Source organism: Microplitis mediator, chromosome 2 (assembly GCF_029852145.1).
Source record: "Microplitis mediator isolate UGA2020A chromosome 2, iyMicMedi2.1, whole genome shotgun sequence".
Classification (NCBI taxonomy): domain Eukaryota; kingdom Metazoa; phylum Arthropoda; class Insecta; order Hymenoptera; family Braconidae; genus Microplitis; species Microplitis mediator.
Genome location: NC_079970.1, coordinates 6,982,592 through 7,001,395, shown reverse-complemented (window position 1 = coordinate 7,001,395; position 18,804 = coordinate 6,982,592). Strand labels below are relative to the sequence as shown.

Sequence of the window (18,804 nt, the reverse complement as noted above, 5' to 3'; positions counted from 1 at the left end):
GGAATGGCAGGCAGTAGCAGTGATTCTCATACTGTCATTCAAATACACATTAAATAGTTACACCTATATGTTGTATGGTTACTGCTGATGTGCGCACTCTTGTACACACTGATAATAGTTACACATATAAATATATATCAATATTTTTTTCTTTTATTTAATCAATAGCTTTAATACATTTAATAATTAATAGTATCAATAAATAAATAAATAAAATAAAATAAACTAAAAAAATTGTGAAAATAAAAACAAGTGTTCGTTGGGTGTTTTTGAATAAAAAAACCACTGGTCACTGGTGTAAACGACTGCTATAGGTACATACAATGATACAATACAAAATAAAATAAAATAAATAAATACTATAACTTGTAAAGTACTTGGACTTGACTCTACTTGTGTATTATACCATAGGTAGAGACTGGTGGTGACGCGATTGGTGACGATCGTCGTGTTGTTTAACTGCACATATTTATATATATATATATATACATAATACTACACATACTACTACTACTACTACTACTACTACATATATATATTTATATATACATATAGATTTCACTGATGATCTACTCTGGGCTGTTGGCTGTCTCTGGTCTGTTACTCTGGAATGGTGGCGATGCTGCTGCTCCGCTGTTACTGTGCTCTCTGTGCTCCACCATCGCACCACTGTTCATATTCATGACTATTAAATACCGTATGTAATATCTGGTGGCTGCTGTGTGCTACTGATCCAATGTTGTGTGTTGATGCTTTATTGTGCTGGTAATGTGATGTGTATTTGTCGTCATACCATCATCGCTAATAAATCATTATCGTTTTTTATGATGATGATGGGTAAAAATAATAGTAGTAAAACTATAAACAATAATAATAAACTTAAACAACTAATTATTGATATTAATCTTCATAGCTATTGTACGTATGGACATTAAAGACAAGTGATATATTTTATACAAGTACTGATGCTGGATTGTGTCGAGTAATTATTAATTATTGAGTCAAAAAACCAAATGGTACAAAAATATTAAAAGAATGTGGAGATAAATAATAATATTATATTTATTATTATTATTATTATTTTATTAATATTATTGTCAGATATATATTATATACATTTATGGGCTATTGTTATACATACTACACAAATATATATGTATGTTAAAATGATTATTGTCGAGGATACGAAATTTGGATGATCCTCGAGGAGGATGGAGTCAAAAATACCAGCGACAATTGTTAGTTTTTAAATTTTGTGATTTTTAATGACAAGAGTAATTGTGTTAAAAGTGTTGTCAGATGATAATAGTTATGATAATAATGATGGTGATGATGATGATGACAGTGATGGAAACCACGAGAATATTTTCTTTGTCCTGATAAAGCGGTAAACTACAGGATTACGTTTTAATTGCGACACTGACATCTATTGATTTGTTGATATTGGAAGACACGTTAAAAAAAAATAATAATAAATATATTTAAGATTTTGACAGATGACTTTTAAATCTAAAGCTATTTAACTATTTAATAGCAATGGTGTTGCGAAAAAAATTATCACGAGTTTTAGTATTAATAAATCAATGGATAATATATTATATATTTTATTTAATATTATTGTTATTTTGAGTGTTTTAAATCCATGATAAACGTGTGACAATACACCCAGTGATATGTTTTCAACACCTACGTCAGTTGTTAGTGAGTCGTCGGGCTATGACTTTGAGAAAGAAGAAAATGCTGCCAAGTGGAAAGGAGTTTTCGTCAACTCTCTTAGAAAGGTTTTTTTTTATTATTTAAATAATTTATAGTACAGTTATATTAATATTGTTATGATAATGACAGCAATTCGGCTGCCGAATTTCAAAACACAGGAACAAATTTTTCAAATTTGATTTCTTATTGTTTTTAGTTCCAGTGGTCTTGTGGACGTGATTCAATTCATATTTAAAAAAATTTATTCCTGTCAGTTACTGTTTTTAAATTTCAAACTGGGCAGCCGAATTACTTATATTTATATTTTTATTGTTTTATTAAAATTTTCAAAGGTTCTGGAGCAAGTACATCCTAGCTTGGAGGCTAGACAAGATGCATTGGATTACGTAGAGAGTTTAATTCTGAGGATGCTGGGAATGCTGTGCGGTCATCCACCTCCTCATACACCTCAGGATATTGAAGAGAGAGTTAGAAAAACTTTTCCCACTCCAATTGACAGATGGGCACTTCGTGATGCACGAGATGCATTGGAAAAAGGGAAAAAAAAGTCACCTTTAGTCTTGCCTGTTGATAAAATTCATCAATTGTTACAAAAGGTATTTCACTTAACTTTCATATATTTTGAATTATCACTATTGTTTTTATATTAATTTATTATTTTTTATTTTTAGGAAGTATTGCAGCATAAAATTGATTCTCAAGTCAGTCTATTTGTTGTTGGAGTACTTGAATATATTTCGGCAGATATATTAAAGGCAAATAATTTATTTATTTATTTATCAATTAATTTAAATAGTAATTGATTATTTATTTTTAATTTTGTTTTTTGAATTCATATTTTAGTTGGCTGGAAATTATGTTAAAAATATACATCACGTTGAAATATCATGCGAAGACATTCGAGTGGCGATGTACGCAGATATGGTAATTAATATTTGTTAATATTTATTTTGAAAGCTTTGATTATATTTACGCGCAAAAATTTTTAGTTTTTTTAAATAATTCGTATTCTGTTCAAAGATAATTTTATTTAAATTTAACAGTATGAGTATTTGAGGGTATCCTCAGACAGTGCCCGCCACTTTTTAAAAAATGCAATGACTTAACTGTCATAACTGTATTAAAATTTTATTAATTAATTAAAAAAAAATTATAGATTAAAAAAAAATTACTCACAGTTGTTATCAATTAGGAGTTGAACAAAATTTGTTAAATAAATTTTAGCCTACAAAATTTTAAAATTCGAATTGTAAAATTGACATGAAGATTTTACTGAAATTTATTTTCACTCCCAATTGATATCAATTGTAAATAATTTTTTTTAAATCTATACCTCGGCGAAATTACCACTAGTCGTCCTTTTTTTAATTAAGGGCATTCTCAGACAGTGCCTCTCACTTTTTTAAAATATTTAATGACTGAATTGCAAGACCGTATTAAAATTTTTAATAATTAATTAAAAAAAAGTTTAAGCATTAATTGAAAAAAGGGTAACGCAGTTACAATTTCGCCGAGACAAATTTTCAAAAAAATTATTTACAGTTGATATCAATTAGGAGTCAAACGAAAATCATCATATCAATTTTATGATTTGAAATGTCAAATTTTTCAGGCTAAAATTTACTTACCAAATTTCGTTTAACTCCTAATTAATAACAACTGTGACTAATTGCGCGTTTTTTTCAATTAATGTTTTAATTTTTTTTTTAATTAGTTTATAAAATTTTAATACTCTTATGACAGTTTAAGGCCATTGAATATTTTTCAAAAGTGGGGGGCACTAACTGAGAATGCCTTTAAGGGTTTAATTTGTTTTTAATCAATTGATAAAAGTTTGATACGATTATAGCAATTGAGTCATTGAAAATTTTTGAAAAGTGAGGGGCCGTGTCTGAGAATGGTCTTAAAAAAAAAAAAGTTCAATGAAAATTATCGTTGTACAGATTCTATGACAGTTAAATACTTATTAGCGTTTATAGCATTTTTATTTAGATCTCAAGTCGAGATATACTTGAAACAATATTCTCAAAATTTCTCTAAGTATTAAAAGATTAATATATAAATAAAAATAAGTAAATGAAAGAAAAAATTTTGTTGAATTGGTTTCGTTAGATTAGTCACATGCTAATTGTGGCTGCATATGTTCTCTGCTTGATTACATGCTTTCCACTAACATTTAACCAACACCAACCATGTTCGTTCGTCGTTCGTGCACTTACAGGTGGTATGTACTCACGAACGTTTAGAAGTCATTTTAAATTTTATTAAATTTTTTATCAATAAATACTATTATTATAATATTGTAATCATCACTAACATCATACATCTTTATAAATTATTATTCATACTTAATTATTTTATGTTTAAAAAGTCTCATTACTCATTGCTTATCACAGCTGTTAATTTAAATTTAAAAAATTAAAAAAAATAACTTGTCCTATGGACATTAATATTATTTATGATATCATGAGAATCATAGCATTTAATTTAATAAATTAAGGATCAATTTAATCGCGATTGAACTTTAAATGTTTTAATAAAATAAATTGTTTAATTTACTTGTTTTTTTCTGATCAGGTGCTGATGGATATGTTTTATCAAGATGACTGTACAGAAGGCCCACAAAGCAGTCTAGGGGCTGTGGTTTCTCAAACTTATGAGGAATCTGTTCGAGATCTCATTCACGATGAACGACATTATTTACGAGATTTACATATGATAATTAAGGTATTTAATAAATACTAGCAATCTACAGTCCCTGAGTGACTCTAATATCGTTACTAAATTTATTAAATATGTTTTAAATTAAATTGTTTATTGACCCCGGTGGAAATTTTCTGGACTTTTCTCTGAAAAACTCTAAAAAAGTCTTTAGAACTTTAGAACTGAGTTTTTCAGAGAAAATTCCGAAATATTTTCACCAGGGGAATCATTTACTCATAAATATCTTCCAATTTTTATTATCGTTAAATTTCATTGCGATAAATTTTGTCATTTGTTTAAAAATTTATTAATTACGATAATTATACGGAGGGGGGAATAGGGTGCCCTCGAAATTTTATAAAAGAAAATTTTTTTTCAAGATGTTTTTCAAACATTTGAGTCATTTTTGTAAATATAATTGAGCACTATTTTGAATTTTTGTTGTTAAACTTTTTCAAAAATCGAGTGTCAGTCGAAAAGTAGAGATGACTTTTGTTTTATGATAAAAACTATTAAAAAATTTTTTTTTATTCTTATGTATCCAATAATTATGTAAAATGTAATTTTTCTTTATTTAAATTACTTACAAAAAAATTCAATTTTTTTCAACATCCAGAATTTTTTTTTTCCGCTTTTTTTGGGGGGTATCCCAGTTTGCCCGCAAAAATAAAATTTTTTTTTTAACAGCAACTGAAAATTTTTTCTATTAACTTTGAAATTTTTAGTATTTCCTTAAATACCCCGTTTTGCCCCCCCCCCTCTCTATAATTATGGAAATGACTTGAAAAAATTAACATAACTCAAATTTTGTTTTACTGTCGTCTAGTTCTTTTTCTCTTATTCATTTTTTTTTCTAATTATCTCAAAAACGGTGACAGATACTGAAGAAAAGGTTTAAATTTTTAGAGTTTATGAAAGATACGTTGCCCGTAATTACTACAAATAAAACATTGCATATAAAAAAAAAAAATTGAACAGTTTGTAGCGCGAAATTTAAATATATGTATAATTATTTAGAAAAATATTGAACTGGTTATCACATAAAAACATTAAAACCGTAAAAAAGCACAAATTAAAGTCAGAAGCTTTCCCACGATACCAAATTTAATGGCAGTAAATAATTTTATCGTAGAGATATGGCTGTAAAAAAATTTTCCTTATTCTCTTAATGATATAGATTACGGATAAATATTTTAAATATGTATACAATAAAAAAATAAATATAATTACATGATATTTTTTAGGTGTTTCGAGAAGAAATCACAAAACTAGCACCAGATAAAGGTGAACTAGAGAAACTCTTCAGTAATATTATGGACATTTACGAGGTAACAGTGACATTATTAGGAAGTCTCGAGGATATAATGGAAATTACAGAAGAAAAACAAACGCCTACTGTAGGATCATGTTTTGAAGAGCTTGCCGAAGCTGAAGAGTTTGACGTGTACATAAAGTACGTATATATTTTAATTCAATAAATTTATATATTTGTTACTGTTATTATTATTATTATTGAATGCCCTTGTAACTTGTTGTTCTATAAATTAAAATTGATATTTGTTATTTTAGATATGCAGAAGCTATGAATAGTCCGGATAGTCGTGAAGTTTTAACGAGGCTGCTGTCAAGGCCTGAGGCAAACGCAGCATTGAGAGCTGCGGGTCATGGTTTTAAAGAAGCTGTTAAATATTATTTACCCAAATTATTAATGCAACCAGTATGGCATTGTTTTTTATATTTTGATTATATTAAGGTATATAATTTTGATACTTACAAAAAAATTTTATATAGATACATATGTCGATGATCAACATTAAGTTGATTATCAAAAACTTTTTAATTCTCCTAGATGCCACATCACATAAACTTTACTATTTAACTTCAAAGTGATATAAAAATTTAAATGGTCCCATGACAACTGATCCCTGACAAGTGATCACATGACAATTGATCCCATAGACTAGATCCAACTGACAACTGATCTTTTAATTCATCAGTTTCATCAAGATTTTCATAACTTTCATTATCATCATCAGGGTACTGAAGTTTGTGCTTAACAATAAGAATAAAAGGAAAGAATTCGTCCAAATTTCGCTATGTCAATAAGACAATCAGCAAGATAATTAGCAAGACAATGAGCAAGACCGCCAGTAAGATAACCAGCAAGACAATTGTCTTGCTGATTGTCTTGCTAAATGTCTTGCTCATGCTCTTGCTGGTGGTCTTGCTAATTATCTTGCTGATTGTCTTGTTGACGTATTTTTTTCACAACCTTAATATCGACGGCTTTAATGACACTCGAAATTTGAATATATCTTTTAATTTAATTTACGTGAATTTGCTCGCGATCGTCGTATTGATATAGAGAAATTTGCGCGAATTTTTTTCTTTTATTCTTATTGTTGAGCACAAACATCCGTACCCGGATCATCATCTTCCAAACCTTCATCTTCATCATTTTCAACCGAATGTCGGTAGGATCAATTTGTAGGGATCATTTGTTGTGGTATAAAATTATTGGGATCTGTTGACTGCATTTAAAAATTACTTGAGCAAATTTACTATGCAATTTGAGTTGAAATCCTGGTTTTTTTTTATCTAACAAACTTTTATTCTTATTAATTTTTTATTTTAAAATTTTTAATCTCCCGCTCACATAAAATATAAACTTTAGTTTGACGTCAAATGTATGTTCAATTTAACTGAAAGTTCAACTCGATTTTGCTATTGGGGCAGATATTAATTTTGTCCCAAGTATATTGTTAACTTCTACCAACTCAGTAATAATTGAATCTGCTGTCCATTATAGAGCAATCAATAAATTTATATGTTATTATAATTTATCAAAGTATTGGCACACGCAGTAGACATCTTCATAGTCAATAATTAGAACATTAATGAATGTTATATATAAATACATATACATATTTAATAGTTATGTTGAATTTATTTAGGTATTACACAAACGCACACCAAGTACAGAAGACAGTGAAACTTTGGAGCAAGTTCAAGGTCTCTTGAGGCCACTTCAAATGAAACTTTTGCAATCTGTAGCGAGTCTTCCAAAAAAAGACACCGGTTTACGTATGCAGAGTCGAGCAAGACGACACGCGGCATTAGAAAAAACGAGTGAGCTCCAAAAAACTGTTGATGGTTGGGATCAACGAGACATTGGTCAGTGTTGTAATGAATTTATTCGTGAAGATATGTTACGTAAAGTTGCTAGTAATGGACGTAGATTGACTGAAAGGAGGGCATTGTTATTTGATGGTTTGTTAGTTTTGTGTAAACCCAGTGGTGGTAAACGTGTTAGTGTTACTGTTGCGGCTGTTGGTGTTGGTGGTGGCCATCCTAATCATCAGGGTGAGCTTCGTTTGAAAGAAAGGTTTTTTATTAGAAAAGTTGATATTATTGATCGAGAAGATACAGAGGGTGAGTATATTTTTTTTATTACTCCTTTTGAAGTATACATTAGGGTGGTCGTTAAAAATTAAATTTTCTCAGGCGCCTCATAAAAAGCTTCTTCTTAGTGAAAAAACACGAGGGAATTTGGTTTTTTCTCTTTAAGTAAAAAGAACACGTGCCGCAGGACGATCAAAGTTCATTTTTTGATACGATCGCGGTTTTTTATAAATATCTCATGAAATATGCAGATTAAAGGAAAAAATCAGAGGAACGATTTTGTAGGAAATAAAATTTTCTACAAAAAAGGTCATGTTCATTTTTTTTATAAAATGTGTATTTATGAAGATATTTTAAAAAAACTTTTTTAGATCTCATGAATTAAGCGTTTTAAGGATTTCAAATGTTGAAAACAACATTTTTCTAAGTATATATAAACTATAACAAGCAGATTTATATGTTAGGAGTTACGAAGTTGTCTATCTTTAAGAAAAAACCTTATTTTTAACATTCGTAATCCTTTGAATGCTCAATTGATAAGACTGAAAAAGTTTTTTTAAAATATCTTCGTAGAGACACATTTTATAAAAAAAATGAACATTACCTTTTTTGTAGAGAATTTTATTCCCTACAAAATCATTCCTATGATTTTTACCCTTAATCTGCATATTTAATGAGATATTTATAAAAAAACCGCGATTGTATCGAAAAATGAACTTTGATCGTCCTGAGGCACGTGTTCTTTTTACTGAAAAAGAAAAAACTAAATTCCCCACGTTTTTTTTCACTATAAAGAAGCTTTTTATGGGGCGTCTGAGAAAATTTAATTTTTTACGACCACCCTAGTATACATACAGTATTTTAATTAGTACATGTATCTATATCTATGTATATATTTAAATAGAATTCAAAAATGCATTCGAAATCGCTCCGAGAGATCATCCGAATGTTATTCTTGTTGCTAAATCTGTGGAGGATAAGAACAGTTGGATGGCTGATCTTGTTATGCTGAATACTAAAAGTATGCTTGAGAGAACGTTAGATAGTATTTTGTTAGACGAAGAGAGAAAGCATCCATTGAAGTTACCACCACCTCATTTGTACACATTTGCGGAACAAGACTGTCCAGATAATATAGTATTGGAGGCTAGAGAAAACGGCGGTGTACCATTAATAAAAGGTGCTACGCTTAATAAACTCGTTGAACGGTTAACCTATCACATTTACGCCGATCCGGCGTTCGTACGAACATTCCTTACTACATATAGGTAAAAAAAACATATAAATATCATTATGTGTTCATTAGGGTGATTCAAAAACAATTTTTAATTTTCTTTTTCGCTCTTACCCTCTGAAACGTTAGTGGTTGCCGAGAAAAAAAATTTTCCCGGGAAAAAATGTTCAGACCTGATCAGACATGAAAAATGACCGGGCATGAACAGGCCTGAGCATATTCCACACTCCAGACATGATCATGCCTGTTTATAGTTGGTCAGACATGAACAGACATGTCCATGCATGATCAGGCCTGAACGTATTTCACGTTTCAGACATGAACAGGCATGATCAAATATGACATCAGTCATGAACAGGCATGATCATATCTGACATCAGACATGAACAGGCGTGATCAGATATGAGCAGGCCTAAACGTATTTAACACTTCAGACATGAACAGACGTGATCATGACTAATTTCAAGCCTAATCATACATGAACAGACATGATTATGTCTAATTTCAGGCCTGACCATACATGAATAGGCATGATCATGTCTAATTTCAGGCCTGATCATACATGAAAAGGCATGATCATGTCTGAAAATTTTTTCCCGGGTTCCCAAAAGATAGGCTCTCTACCTCAACTCTAAGAAGTCGCAATTTTAATTTTAATTTTACATCTGATTAACATGTAAAATTTTTTTTTTTATTAAAAGTTAATTACTCCTAAGCTACTGAATATTTTTTAAATTTATGCATAGATCTTTAAAGCTGACTCTTCAAGCTTTCCAAAACCTTATGATGAGTCATAATTATCATAATTGAAACGCCAATTTTGTATCGATTTTGTTTTTCAACATGAAATTATTAATTTACATTTTTTTTTGCTAGCTTTAATTGGCGATAATTTTGACTCATCATAGGGGTATAGAAAGCTTGAGGAATCCGCTTTAATTATCTATGCATAAACGAAAAGTATTGATTAGCCTACGAGTAATTAAACTGTTAATAAAAAAAAAATTTTTACATGTTAATCAGGTGTGAAATTAAAATTAAAATTGCGACCTCTTAGAGTTGAGCAAGAGAGCCCATCTTTTGGGAAGATTTTTTTCTCGGGAACCACTAACGTTTCAGAGGGTAAGAGCAAAAAAAAAAATAAATTGTTTTTGAATCACTCTAATGTTTATGCTATTATTTTTCATTACTGTACAAGGGTTTATTATTTCTTTTTTTTTTTTTTTAGGAGTTTCTGTCAACCTCATGAATTACTTGATCTATTGATCAAACGTTTTAAAATACCAGACCCTTCGTCAGTTTACGGCGAAGAAGAAAAACCGAGTGGTTGTAAAGCGACTGCGAGGGAAGATTGGAAAAGATATAGAAAAGAATTTTGTCAGCCGGTTCAATTTCGAGTGCTTAATGTTTTAAGGCATTGGGTATAATTTATTACTATTATTTATTTGTTTATTTATTTAGTTTTTAATTTAAATTTATAATGATTACTATTATTAATGTCAACAGGTTGATCATCATTTTTATGATTTTGAACGTGATAAAGAGTTATTAGAAAAATTACAAGATTTTTTAGAACAAGTGAGTGGTAAATCTATGAGAAAATGGGTTGACTCAGTTATTAAAATTGTCCAAAGGAAGTGTGAGCCTTTTGAGCACAGGCCCATCACTTTTAGTTTTGAAAAATCACCGCCAGCAATTGAGTGGCATTTAAAAGTTCCTGAAGAAGAGTGGGGAATCCTTACGGTAAATTAACTGTCTCAATAAATTTAATAATTATAATATTTATTTATAAACATTTTATATATTTTTATTTTATATTTTCTAGTTACATCCGATTGAATTAGCAAGACAGTTAACGCTTTTAGAATTTGAATTGTACAGAACAGTAAAACCGTCTGAATTAGTTGGATCAGTATGGACGAAAAATGATAAGGAAAAAACATCACCAAATTTGCTGAAGATGATTAAACACACGACAAATGTAAGTTACAATTAAATTTTAATATTTATTATTTAAATAAAATTTAATAAAATAATTTTGAACTATAGTTTACAAGATGGCTGGAAAAGACGATAGTAGAAGCAGAAAATCTTGAAGAGAGGGCAGCTATCGTATCACGGGCAATTGAAATAATGATCGTACTACAAGATCTTAATAATTTTAATGGTGTATTGGCAATTGTTAGTGCTATGGGATCTGCTTCTGTATTTAGATTACAATTTACGTTTCAGGTAAAAATTGAATTTATTTATTTTTAATATAAATAAGTAATGATATAAGTATATACACTGTAAAAAATTTGCGGAGTGAACGCGGAGAGGATGACTTTTTATTTATTTAATTCTCTTGGAGTGAATTTCACTTCGAAAGGGAGTTTCGGGAAATATTTATAAAAAAAATCCTAATACATAGTGAGCTTAGGGGACCCGGCATGAATAACTCGGTCTATAATAACTCTGGTAAAACCAACTCCGTACAAAAACGATTCCGGTCAAAACAACTCTATAAAAGAACAACTCGGTACAAAAATAGATTTTCTACTTTCAAGTATAGGCATTACGAGAGAAAATTAGTATGTATGATTAAGGCTTGCTCAATCTTGCATGATGTATGAGTAGTTATTTTGGGGGTAATAGGTGTCTTGGTCCCCGGACAAAATATCCCCGACAGAATATCAACCTGGGTTGGATACACACTAAACATGTGAAAAAAAGGCACAGTTCTATTTCAAGCGTTATACGATTATCTGCCTGTGACAAATAAGTTTGAGTGCGACAAGTAAACTTTTTATTTGCGTGTTGCTTAACCCGAGTTGTACTGACCGGAGTTGTTTTTGTACAAAGTTGTTTTGACTGGAGTTATTTTTGTACAGAGTCTTTTTGACTGGAGTTGTTTTGTCCGGAGTTGTTATTGTTCGAGTCGTTTTGTCTGAGTTATTTTGCCTTAGAGCCCTTAGGGGACCCGGCATGACCCGGATTCACTCCCGATTTTTTACAGTGTATTTGAAACAATTTTTTTAATAAAATGAAATAATAATACAGCAAGTACCAGCACGATTGTTAAAATCATTAGAGGAAGCTAGAGATTTAAACAACGATCATTTCCGAAAATATCAAGAGAAATTACGTTCTATTAATCCACCTTGTGTACCATTTTTCGGTAATTAATTAATTTATTATTATAAAGGATTAATTTTTATTGAATTCGTTATTTATCAATCGATTATTATAATTAGGTATGTACCTGACAAATATTCTTCATATTGAGGAGGGAAATCCTGATTATCTTCCCGGCAGTCCTCAGCTTATAAATTTTAGTAAACGACGAAAAGTTGCTGAAATAACTGGTGAAATTCAGCAATACCAAAACCAACCTTATTGTTTGTCTGTTGAACCAAGAATAAGGCATTTTATTGAAAATTTATCACCATTCGATTCAAATATGACGGATGCGGATATAAGTAATTATTTGTACAATAAAAGTTTAGAATTAGAGCCACGAGGATGTCGACAACCGCTAAGGGTTCATAGAAAATGGCCGGATTTGAATCTTAAATCACCAGGAATAAAAGCGCGAAGTATGAGCGGTAAATCACTGGCTCCACTTCAAGCGATGGCTTCGAGTGTTAAATTACATGATCCAACGCCAGAACCACCACCAGAATTACCAGAAACTCCACCACATACATCACAAAATATGATTCACAGTAGTGATCACAGTGTTTTTGCGCCTGTATTACTCGGTAGTGAGTATTAATAAATCTAAAATTAATAATAAATACTAAAAGTATTATTATTATTATTTAATTTTTTATTAATTGAAGGTACAGGTCCACCCCCTGGATCTCCAGGACCATTAAGTATGTCTGGTCTATCATTGGGCTCACCTGGCAATAGTCCCCAATTAGGATCACCAGGACATCTTCCATCCCATCATCAGCCCCAGACAACGCATTTTGGTTTTAATTCTGGAACAATAAATGTTATGGGTGCTCTTGCTGGTCTTCCATCGTCTAGTAGTAGTCCTGGTGCTGCTTTACCTACACCACCATCACCCAGTCATATGCCTTTGAGTCAACCACCGCCGCCATTACCACCCCGGTGTCATAGAAGACGTGAAAGCTCCATCAGCGAGTCTCCACAACAGGTAAAATAAATAATATTTTAAATTACAGTCGACTACCCGTCATAAGACTGGTCTAGGAAACGTAGGGAAAAGCTGTTCCTTAGAGTGGTTAATGGCCGATTTCATCACTCGTAGTTATCCTACGATTAAAGTTATCCGTTAGTTAACGTGAGTTAACTGGAGATTTCGTTTTCTTCACACTAGTTTAAGAAATAACCCCCGAATATTTTTGTTCTAAGGTAAATATTGGGCTGACTTTATACCTGGCAGTTAACTTACTGATGTCAGTGTGTGCGTAAAAACTCTACAGTGTAGAGTTTACATGACACTGTACATACTTGTACAACGATTCTTCGAATGTCAAATATAAAATGAATAATATTTCCTTCTCACTTGTGAAAATTATTATTAAAAGTATTTTTTTTTTTTACTTATTCATTCATTCGAAAAATATTTGTAATTAATTATTCAAAATTCCACACTTTCATCTCAAATACAATTAATAATATCATTAGAATAGTTCTATTTTCTTAAGATAATTTAGCGTAAACTAATAATGAGTAACAAACTTCTATTAGAACGGAGAAGTAGTTAGTAAATATTTTTTAAGTATATACATTAAATTTGGGACTGGAGGACCCCTAGAGTAGGTACTATAGCTCACAGTCGGACATACATGACCATAGGATAGCTAACCTGTCGGTCTGTTGAAGACAACCATCGAAATTTATCTGCCGAATAACAAACTCCAGTTTATCTCTCTCATCAATAAATTGGCCATAAGCGGAAGAAGCTGTTTGGACTCAGTTACTCCCGATTGAGAGGAAGAAGTTTACGAAGGACAGGCTTATGACGAATAGTCGACTGTATGACCATAAAAAAATAGCTAAATTTTTAAACTAATTTATTGACTATAATTTCTAGGCACGTCAAGCTCCTAATGCGCCAATTTTACCACCTCGTGAAGGGACATCACCACCACCACCACTCCCACCGAGAAAAGATTTACTACCAGCAAGTCTTCCACCTCGACTGCCATGCACACTAAATCCCTGCACTTCGGCGCTTCTTGCGAGACGTAATTCAACCCTCGAGGGAACAACTTCAAATGCAACACATCCAAGGCGTTACATGTCTTTCAATGGTCCAAGTCCCACAACACTTCCTCCTACTCAGCCAAACGGTTCGGTAACACCTAGATTACCACCAAGACCTTTGCCAGGACGCCCACCAACAACAATGTTCAACTTTAATGCCCCTCCAGGACCTAGTTAAATTACTCACTGAATAAACAGTTCGGCATCACAGGTTTTACCCCACTTCCGTGTCCGGCGGTTATCTAAAAAGATCCAAAGCTGGACTTGTTATTCTCCAACCCTAAAATATTACAGTTTGGTATGTATATTAATCGATCGCATCACAATAATTTGTTGCGAATGACACACGTGTAGCGACTTACCCGTAAAATATATTTTTTTCATTGGGTTGGAAAGTCTCGATGGTGATACTCCAATTGATAGATAGTCCATGAAACAAACAAATTAAAAAAAAAAAAATATTATTAACAAATTAAATAAATAAAATTAATTAATGAAATTAAGGTAATTTTTTTTTAATAAATAATAATTTCAAATTTAATCTATTATTATATTAATAAATTGAGAGTAAAATATTTATTACAAGAAAATAAAAATAATTAAGTTTAAATGTAATTAAAAAATCTTTTTTTTTTTTTTGTAAAAACTTCGCGACAGTAACAGCTACGTTCAATGGTAATGATGATGATCATTCTCTCGATGCTGTTGTCTCTACTACCGGTTGTACGAGCAGCTGTACTACTCTCTGGTGATGGCGGTGATGATGACTCTTGATGCTGTTGTCTCTGCTACCGGTTGCATGAGCAGATAAACTACTCTCTGGTGGTGATTACGGCTCCCTTAGTTTCTTAGATTAATGAGACAGATGTAATAAAATCATTTATTAAATTTTTTATTCATAGTCTTGACTGATCCCATTGTCGGAGGATATAAAAAAACGCGGGAAATAATTTAAATAAAATACTTTGCGAATTTCACGAGCTAGAAACTGAGTAAATTTTAAGTAAAATTGATTTTAGCATAGAATTTGAGATCAAATGAATACTATCAATACCATATATATATTTATATATATTGTATGGAATTTAATCAAGTTTCAGTCATAAATTACAACAAGATTATTTTTAATAATTAGATGATTGAGAAATAAATATTTAATGCCACAAAAAGGAAGTTTATACCTCGTAGCATTAAATTTAAATTCTTAATTAAATTATTTATAATCTTGTAGTTGAGCTTTACAAAAAATTAATTTATTCAATTTAGATTATCAAAGAGTTATTTATTATTAATTAAACAAATAAATACTTTTTGTTTTTCAATTATCAGTAAAACTAATAATTTTCGCGTTTTTTAAAAAACGACAAATTAAAAAAAAAGAAATATTTCAAAAACTGCTTTTATAGATTTTTTAATTTTCTACATGTGCATATTTTTAGTTTTTTTTTTTTTTTTGTAATTGACTTGTTGAAAAACAAATCCGAAAATTATTAATTATCTGCTAATTTTAGGATCATAGTCCCTGATTTTAAAAGACGATTCAATTTTACTACGATATAGATATACATTTAACATTGAGTGAATGGTTTTGTTTAATTAGGGGTATAACGGTATTAGCGATATTCGTGGTATGCTGAAGCTTGCAGGAATAAATTTTTTTGTCTCCCTCTTTTTTCAAAAAACTCATCTAGTCCTTCCAGAGAGTACGTCACCATCGGTTTTTATCCCCACTCTAAGAAAACGAGTGTAATCTCACGCCTTTACTACCCTGACATAAACCGAAAATTCCCGATGACACTCTCTGGCTGACTTTACACCTGAAGTTGCAATACGCGCATGCGCCAAGAATATTTTATTTTGAAGCGGGAAAATTTGAAATTCATCACTTTTAGTTTTTGTAATTTAATTGAATGGGGGAATATTAATTAGATGAATTATTAATAATAGACTATTGTGCAATTAAAATTTTTGCAAATGTTAAAAGTTGCTCACTACACGGAAAAAAATAAATAGTATATGCAACATGATGCAGTCTCGGTAAATAAACATGATGAAATCATGTTGCATCCACATGATTTGTCATGTTTCGGCTACATGACAATCATGTTGCGGTAACATGAGAAAAATCATGTGGCAGCAACATGATTTTCATGTAGCCTTAATAGCATAAAATTAAGATGCAACAACTAAATATTTATGCTTCAGAAAAATTATTTATTATCAAGCAACAATCAAGCAAAAAATCGATTTTTTGAAAATCCTGACTACCCTTAACCCCTTAAGCAAAAATATCATTTACAAATGATTTAATTTGATAATTTACTCTAATTTTCATCTGCAATATTGTAAATCCGAAAAAATCTAGTTGCTCGATAATAAATAATTTTTCTGAAGCATAAATATTTAGTTGTTGCAGCTTAATTTTATGCTATTAAGGCTACATGAAAATCATGTTGCTGCCACATGATTTTTCTCATGCTACCGCAACATGATTGTCATGTAGCCGAAACATGACAAATCATGTGGATGCAACATGATTTCATCATGTTTATTTACCAAGACTGCATCATGTTGCATTTACTATTTATTTTTTTCCGTGTATGTGTCAGTGTAAAATAAAAAATTCGGTGAAATCATATAACTTTATTTGTCTTTCATTAAATAAATAAATGGCAATTTATTAATAATAATAATGATAAAGAAAAATTTATTATGTAAAAGTAAAACAAGCGGGAATATGGGGTCAGAGTTTTTATTATTTATTAGTAATATATTTTAGTTATGAGCAATAATTATTATTTTTAGTAATCATAATAAAATAATAATATTGTTATTAAAAAGAAATTTGTTTTTTGTTGACATTGTAGTAAGTGGATATATTATACAAATGAATGCGTGCGCCCAATGAAAGTTTTCTATAATAAATTTTAAAATTGTACATCGACTCGAACGACCAACTCTGATAATAGTTGATGAGATTTCCTGTGATTGATACTACAATGAATAGTTTGGCATAGCAATATAATATAGCATTGTTATAAGTGATTGACACGATTTCGCGAGAGAACAAATAGGATTATAATAATAATAACAATATATAAACATAATTTTATATAGAATGTTTTGAATCCCGAAGCGCGAGAGACTCAATTTTAAATGGAGAAAGTTTATTTTTAAAAACTACGCAGACTATAACTTGTACAATATATTTTTAGACATTTTTTGTATAAACGTCAACACGTATTTTGTTTTATATCATTGGAATTTCATAAATGTGAATATTAACTTAAATTTTATGGCTGTATGAAGTACTGACTTGGCTACTCTGGTAGATGTCACTATTAGTAGTGCTTCTCACAAGTATTCGTCTAAAGCGTAAGACTTACTATCTGGTTATAAAGTATTGACCCTAAATTTAAAACATGAATAACTTGTGTTTAAAAAAATCGCATTAAAACATGAGATATATAGATCGGTAGACTGAAGTCTCTTCCACTCCTATCCAAAATTCCATAAGCCAAAAAAATGTTTTACTCGAAATATAAAAAATCGAAGGTTGAAAAACGTGGTTTTTGGAGGGTATAAATTCAAGCACCAACTTTGATGGCTCATGGAATTTTAGATAGTAGTAGAAGAGACTTCAATCTACAGCACTGTTAAAAATAATTTGAATATTACAATACAAAAGGAATTAAATTTTCATAACTAGATATTTAAATTGTATTTCCAATAAAAAAAGCTTCAACTTTAATATACGTAATTTAATAATCAAGCTGGTATTTAAAATTAAGATCAAAAAATATGAATTTTAATAAACGTACTTAAAATTTATACTTGTTTTTTGAATTTTCAAACCAAGTATTGAAAATTCTGAGACATATTGAATTTTAATAATTCCATTTGAAATTTCATAATACTTATTTGAAAAAATTCAAATGCTTGTATATGAAATTTCTGCGCGTGACGTGCTGAGCGTTCAGTAATCAAGGATTGTGTTGTGAAATATATAATATCTGTGTGAGTAATGTGAGCGGTGTACATCAGACTTTATTATTGTTAAGTTTTTATTTCCTCAATAATATAAAGTAAATAAAACTTGTGACTGAACTGAACATCATTGACAGTATGATAAATGATAAAATGATGCAGTATTAAATGTGATATACACTTAAAATAACTGTTTGAATTTTCAAAACATTGTATATATAACGCAATAAACACATACAATTGTGTTTGAAATTTCATTGTAACGATCGTATAGAATTTAAAATACACGCTTTTGAATTTTCAAATAAACGCTTTAGATTTTCAAATACATTTATTTAAAAATTAAAAAGAAAGTATTTAAAAATTTAAAAAAAAGTATTTGAAAATTAAAGAAAAAGGATTTGAATATTCAAAAACTTGTATTTGAAAATTCAAAAAGAAGTATTTGAAAATCCAAAGTGTTAATTTGAAAATTTAAAAACATGTATTTTAAATTCTATGTTAAATTATTCATGAAATTTCAAGCACAAATGTATGTG

The 18,804-nt window shown here is 30.1% G+C and overlaps 1 protein-coding gene across 2 annotated transcripts; it reads left to right on the top strand.

Moving 5' to 3' along the window:
* Nucleotides 1-182: 182 nt before the first annotated feature.
* On the top strand, nucleotides 183-14,777 carry LOC130662905 (protein son of sevenless). Of its 2 annotated transcripts, none has more exons than XM_057461861.1 (18): nucleotides 183-314; nucleotides 556-1,781; nucleotides 2,049-2,312; nucleotides 2,388-2,471; nucleotides 2,560-2,640; nucleotides 4,294-4,443; nucleotides 5,664-5,872; nucleotides 5,989-6,172; nucleotides 7,374-7,851; nucleotides 8,726-9,089; nucleotides 10,284-10,476; nucleotides 10,562-10,798; nucleotides 10,881-11,036; nucleotides 11,105-11,287; nucleotides 12,098-12,215; nucleotides 12,292-12,801; nucleotides 12,880-13,202; nucleotides 14,106-14,777. In XM_057461861.1, the coding sequence occupies exons 2-18, from the start codon at nucleotides 1,674-1,676 to the stop codon at nucleotides 14,454-14,456; spliced, it is 3,993 nt and encodes a 1,330-aa protein (XP_057317844.1). In that variant the 5' UTR covers nucleotides 183-314; nucleotides 556-1,673; the 3' UTR covers nucleotides 14,457-14,777. The 2 variants fall into 2 exon arrangements, with proteins under 2 accessions (XP_057317844.1, XP_057317845.1); XM_057461862.1 differs by lacking the exon at nucleotides 183-314 and having other exon boundaries at nucleotides 574-837; nucleotides 914-1,781.
* The last annotated feature ends 4,027 nt before the right edge of the window (nucleotides 14,778-18,804 follow it).

Excerpts from the sequence above, each read along its gene's own strand:
- LOC130662905 (XM_057461861.1), top strand. The coding sequence starts at position 1,674 with ATGTTTTCAACACCTACGTCAGTTGTTAGTGAGTCGTCGGGCTATGAC. Across the intron at positions 5,873-5,988 it reads GAGTTTGACGTGTACATAAA|ATATGCAGAAGCTATGAATA; the intron begins GTACGTATATAT and ends TTGTTATTTTAG. Across the intron at positions 11,288-12,097 it reads GATTACAATTTACGTTTCAG|CAAGTACCAGCACGATTGTT; the intron begins GTAAAAATTGAA and ends ATAATAATACAG.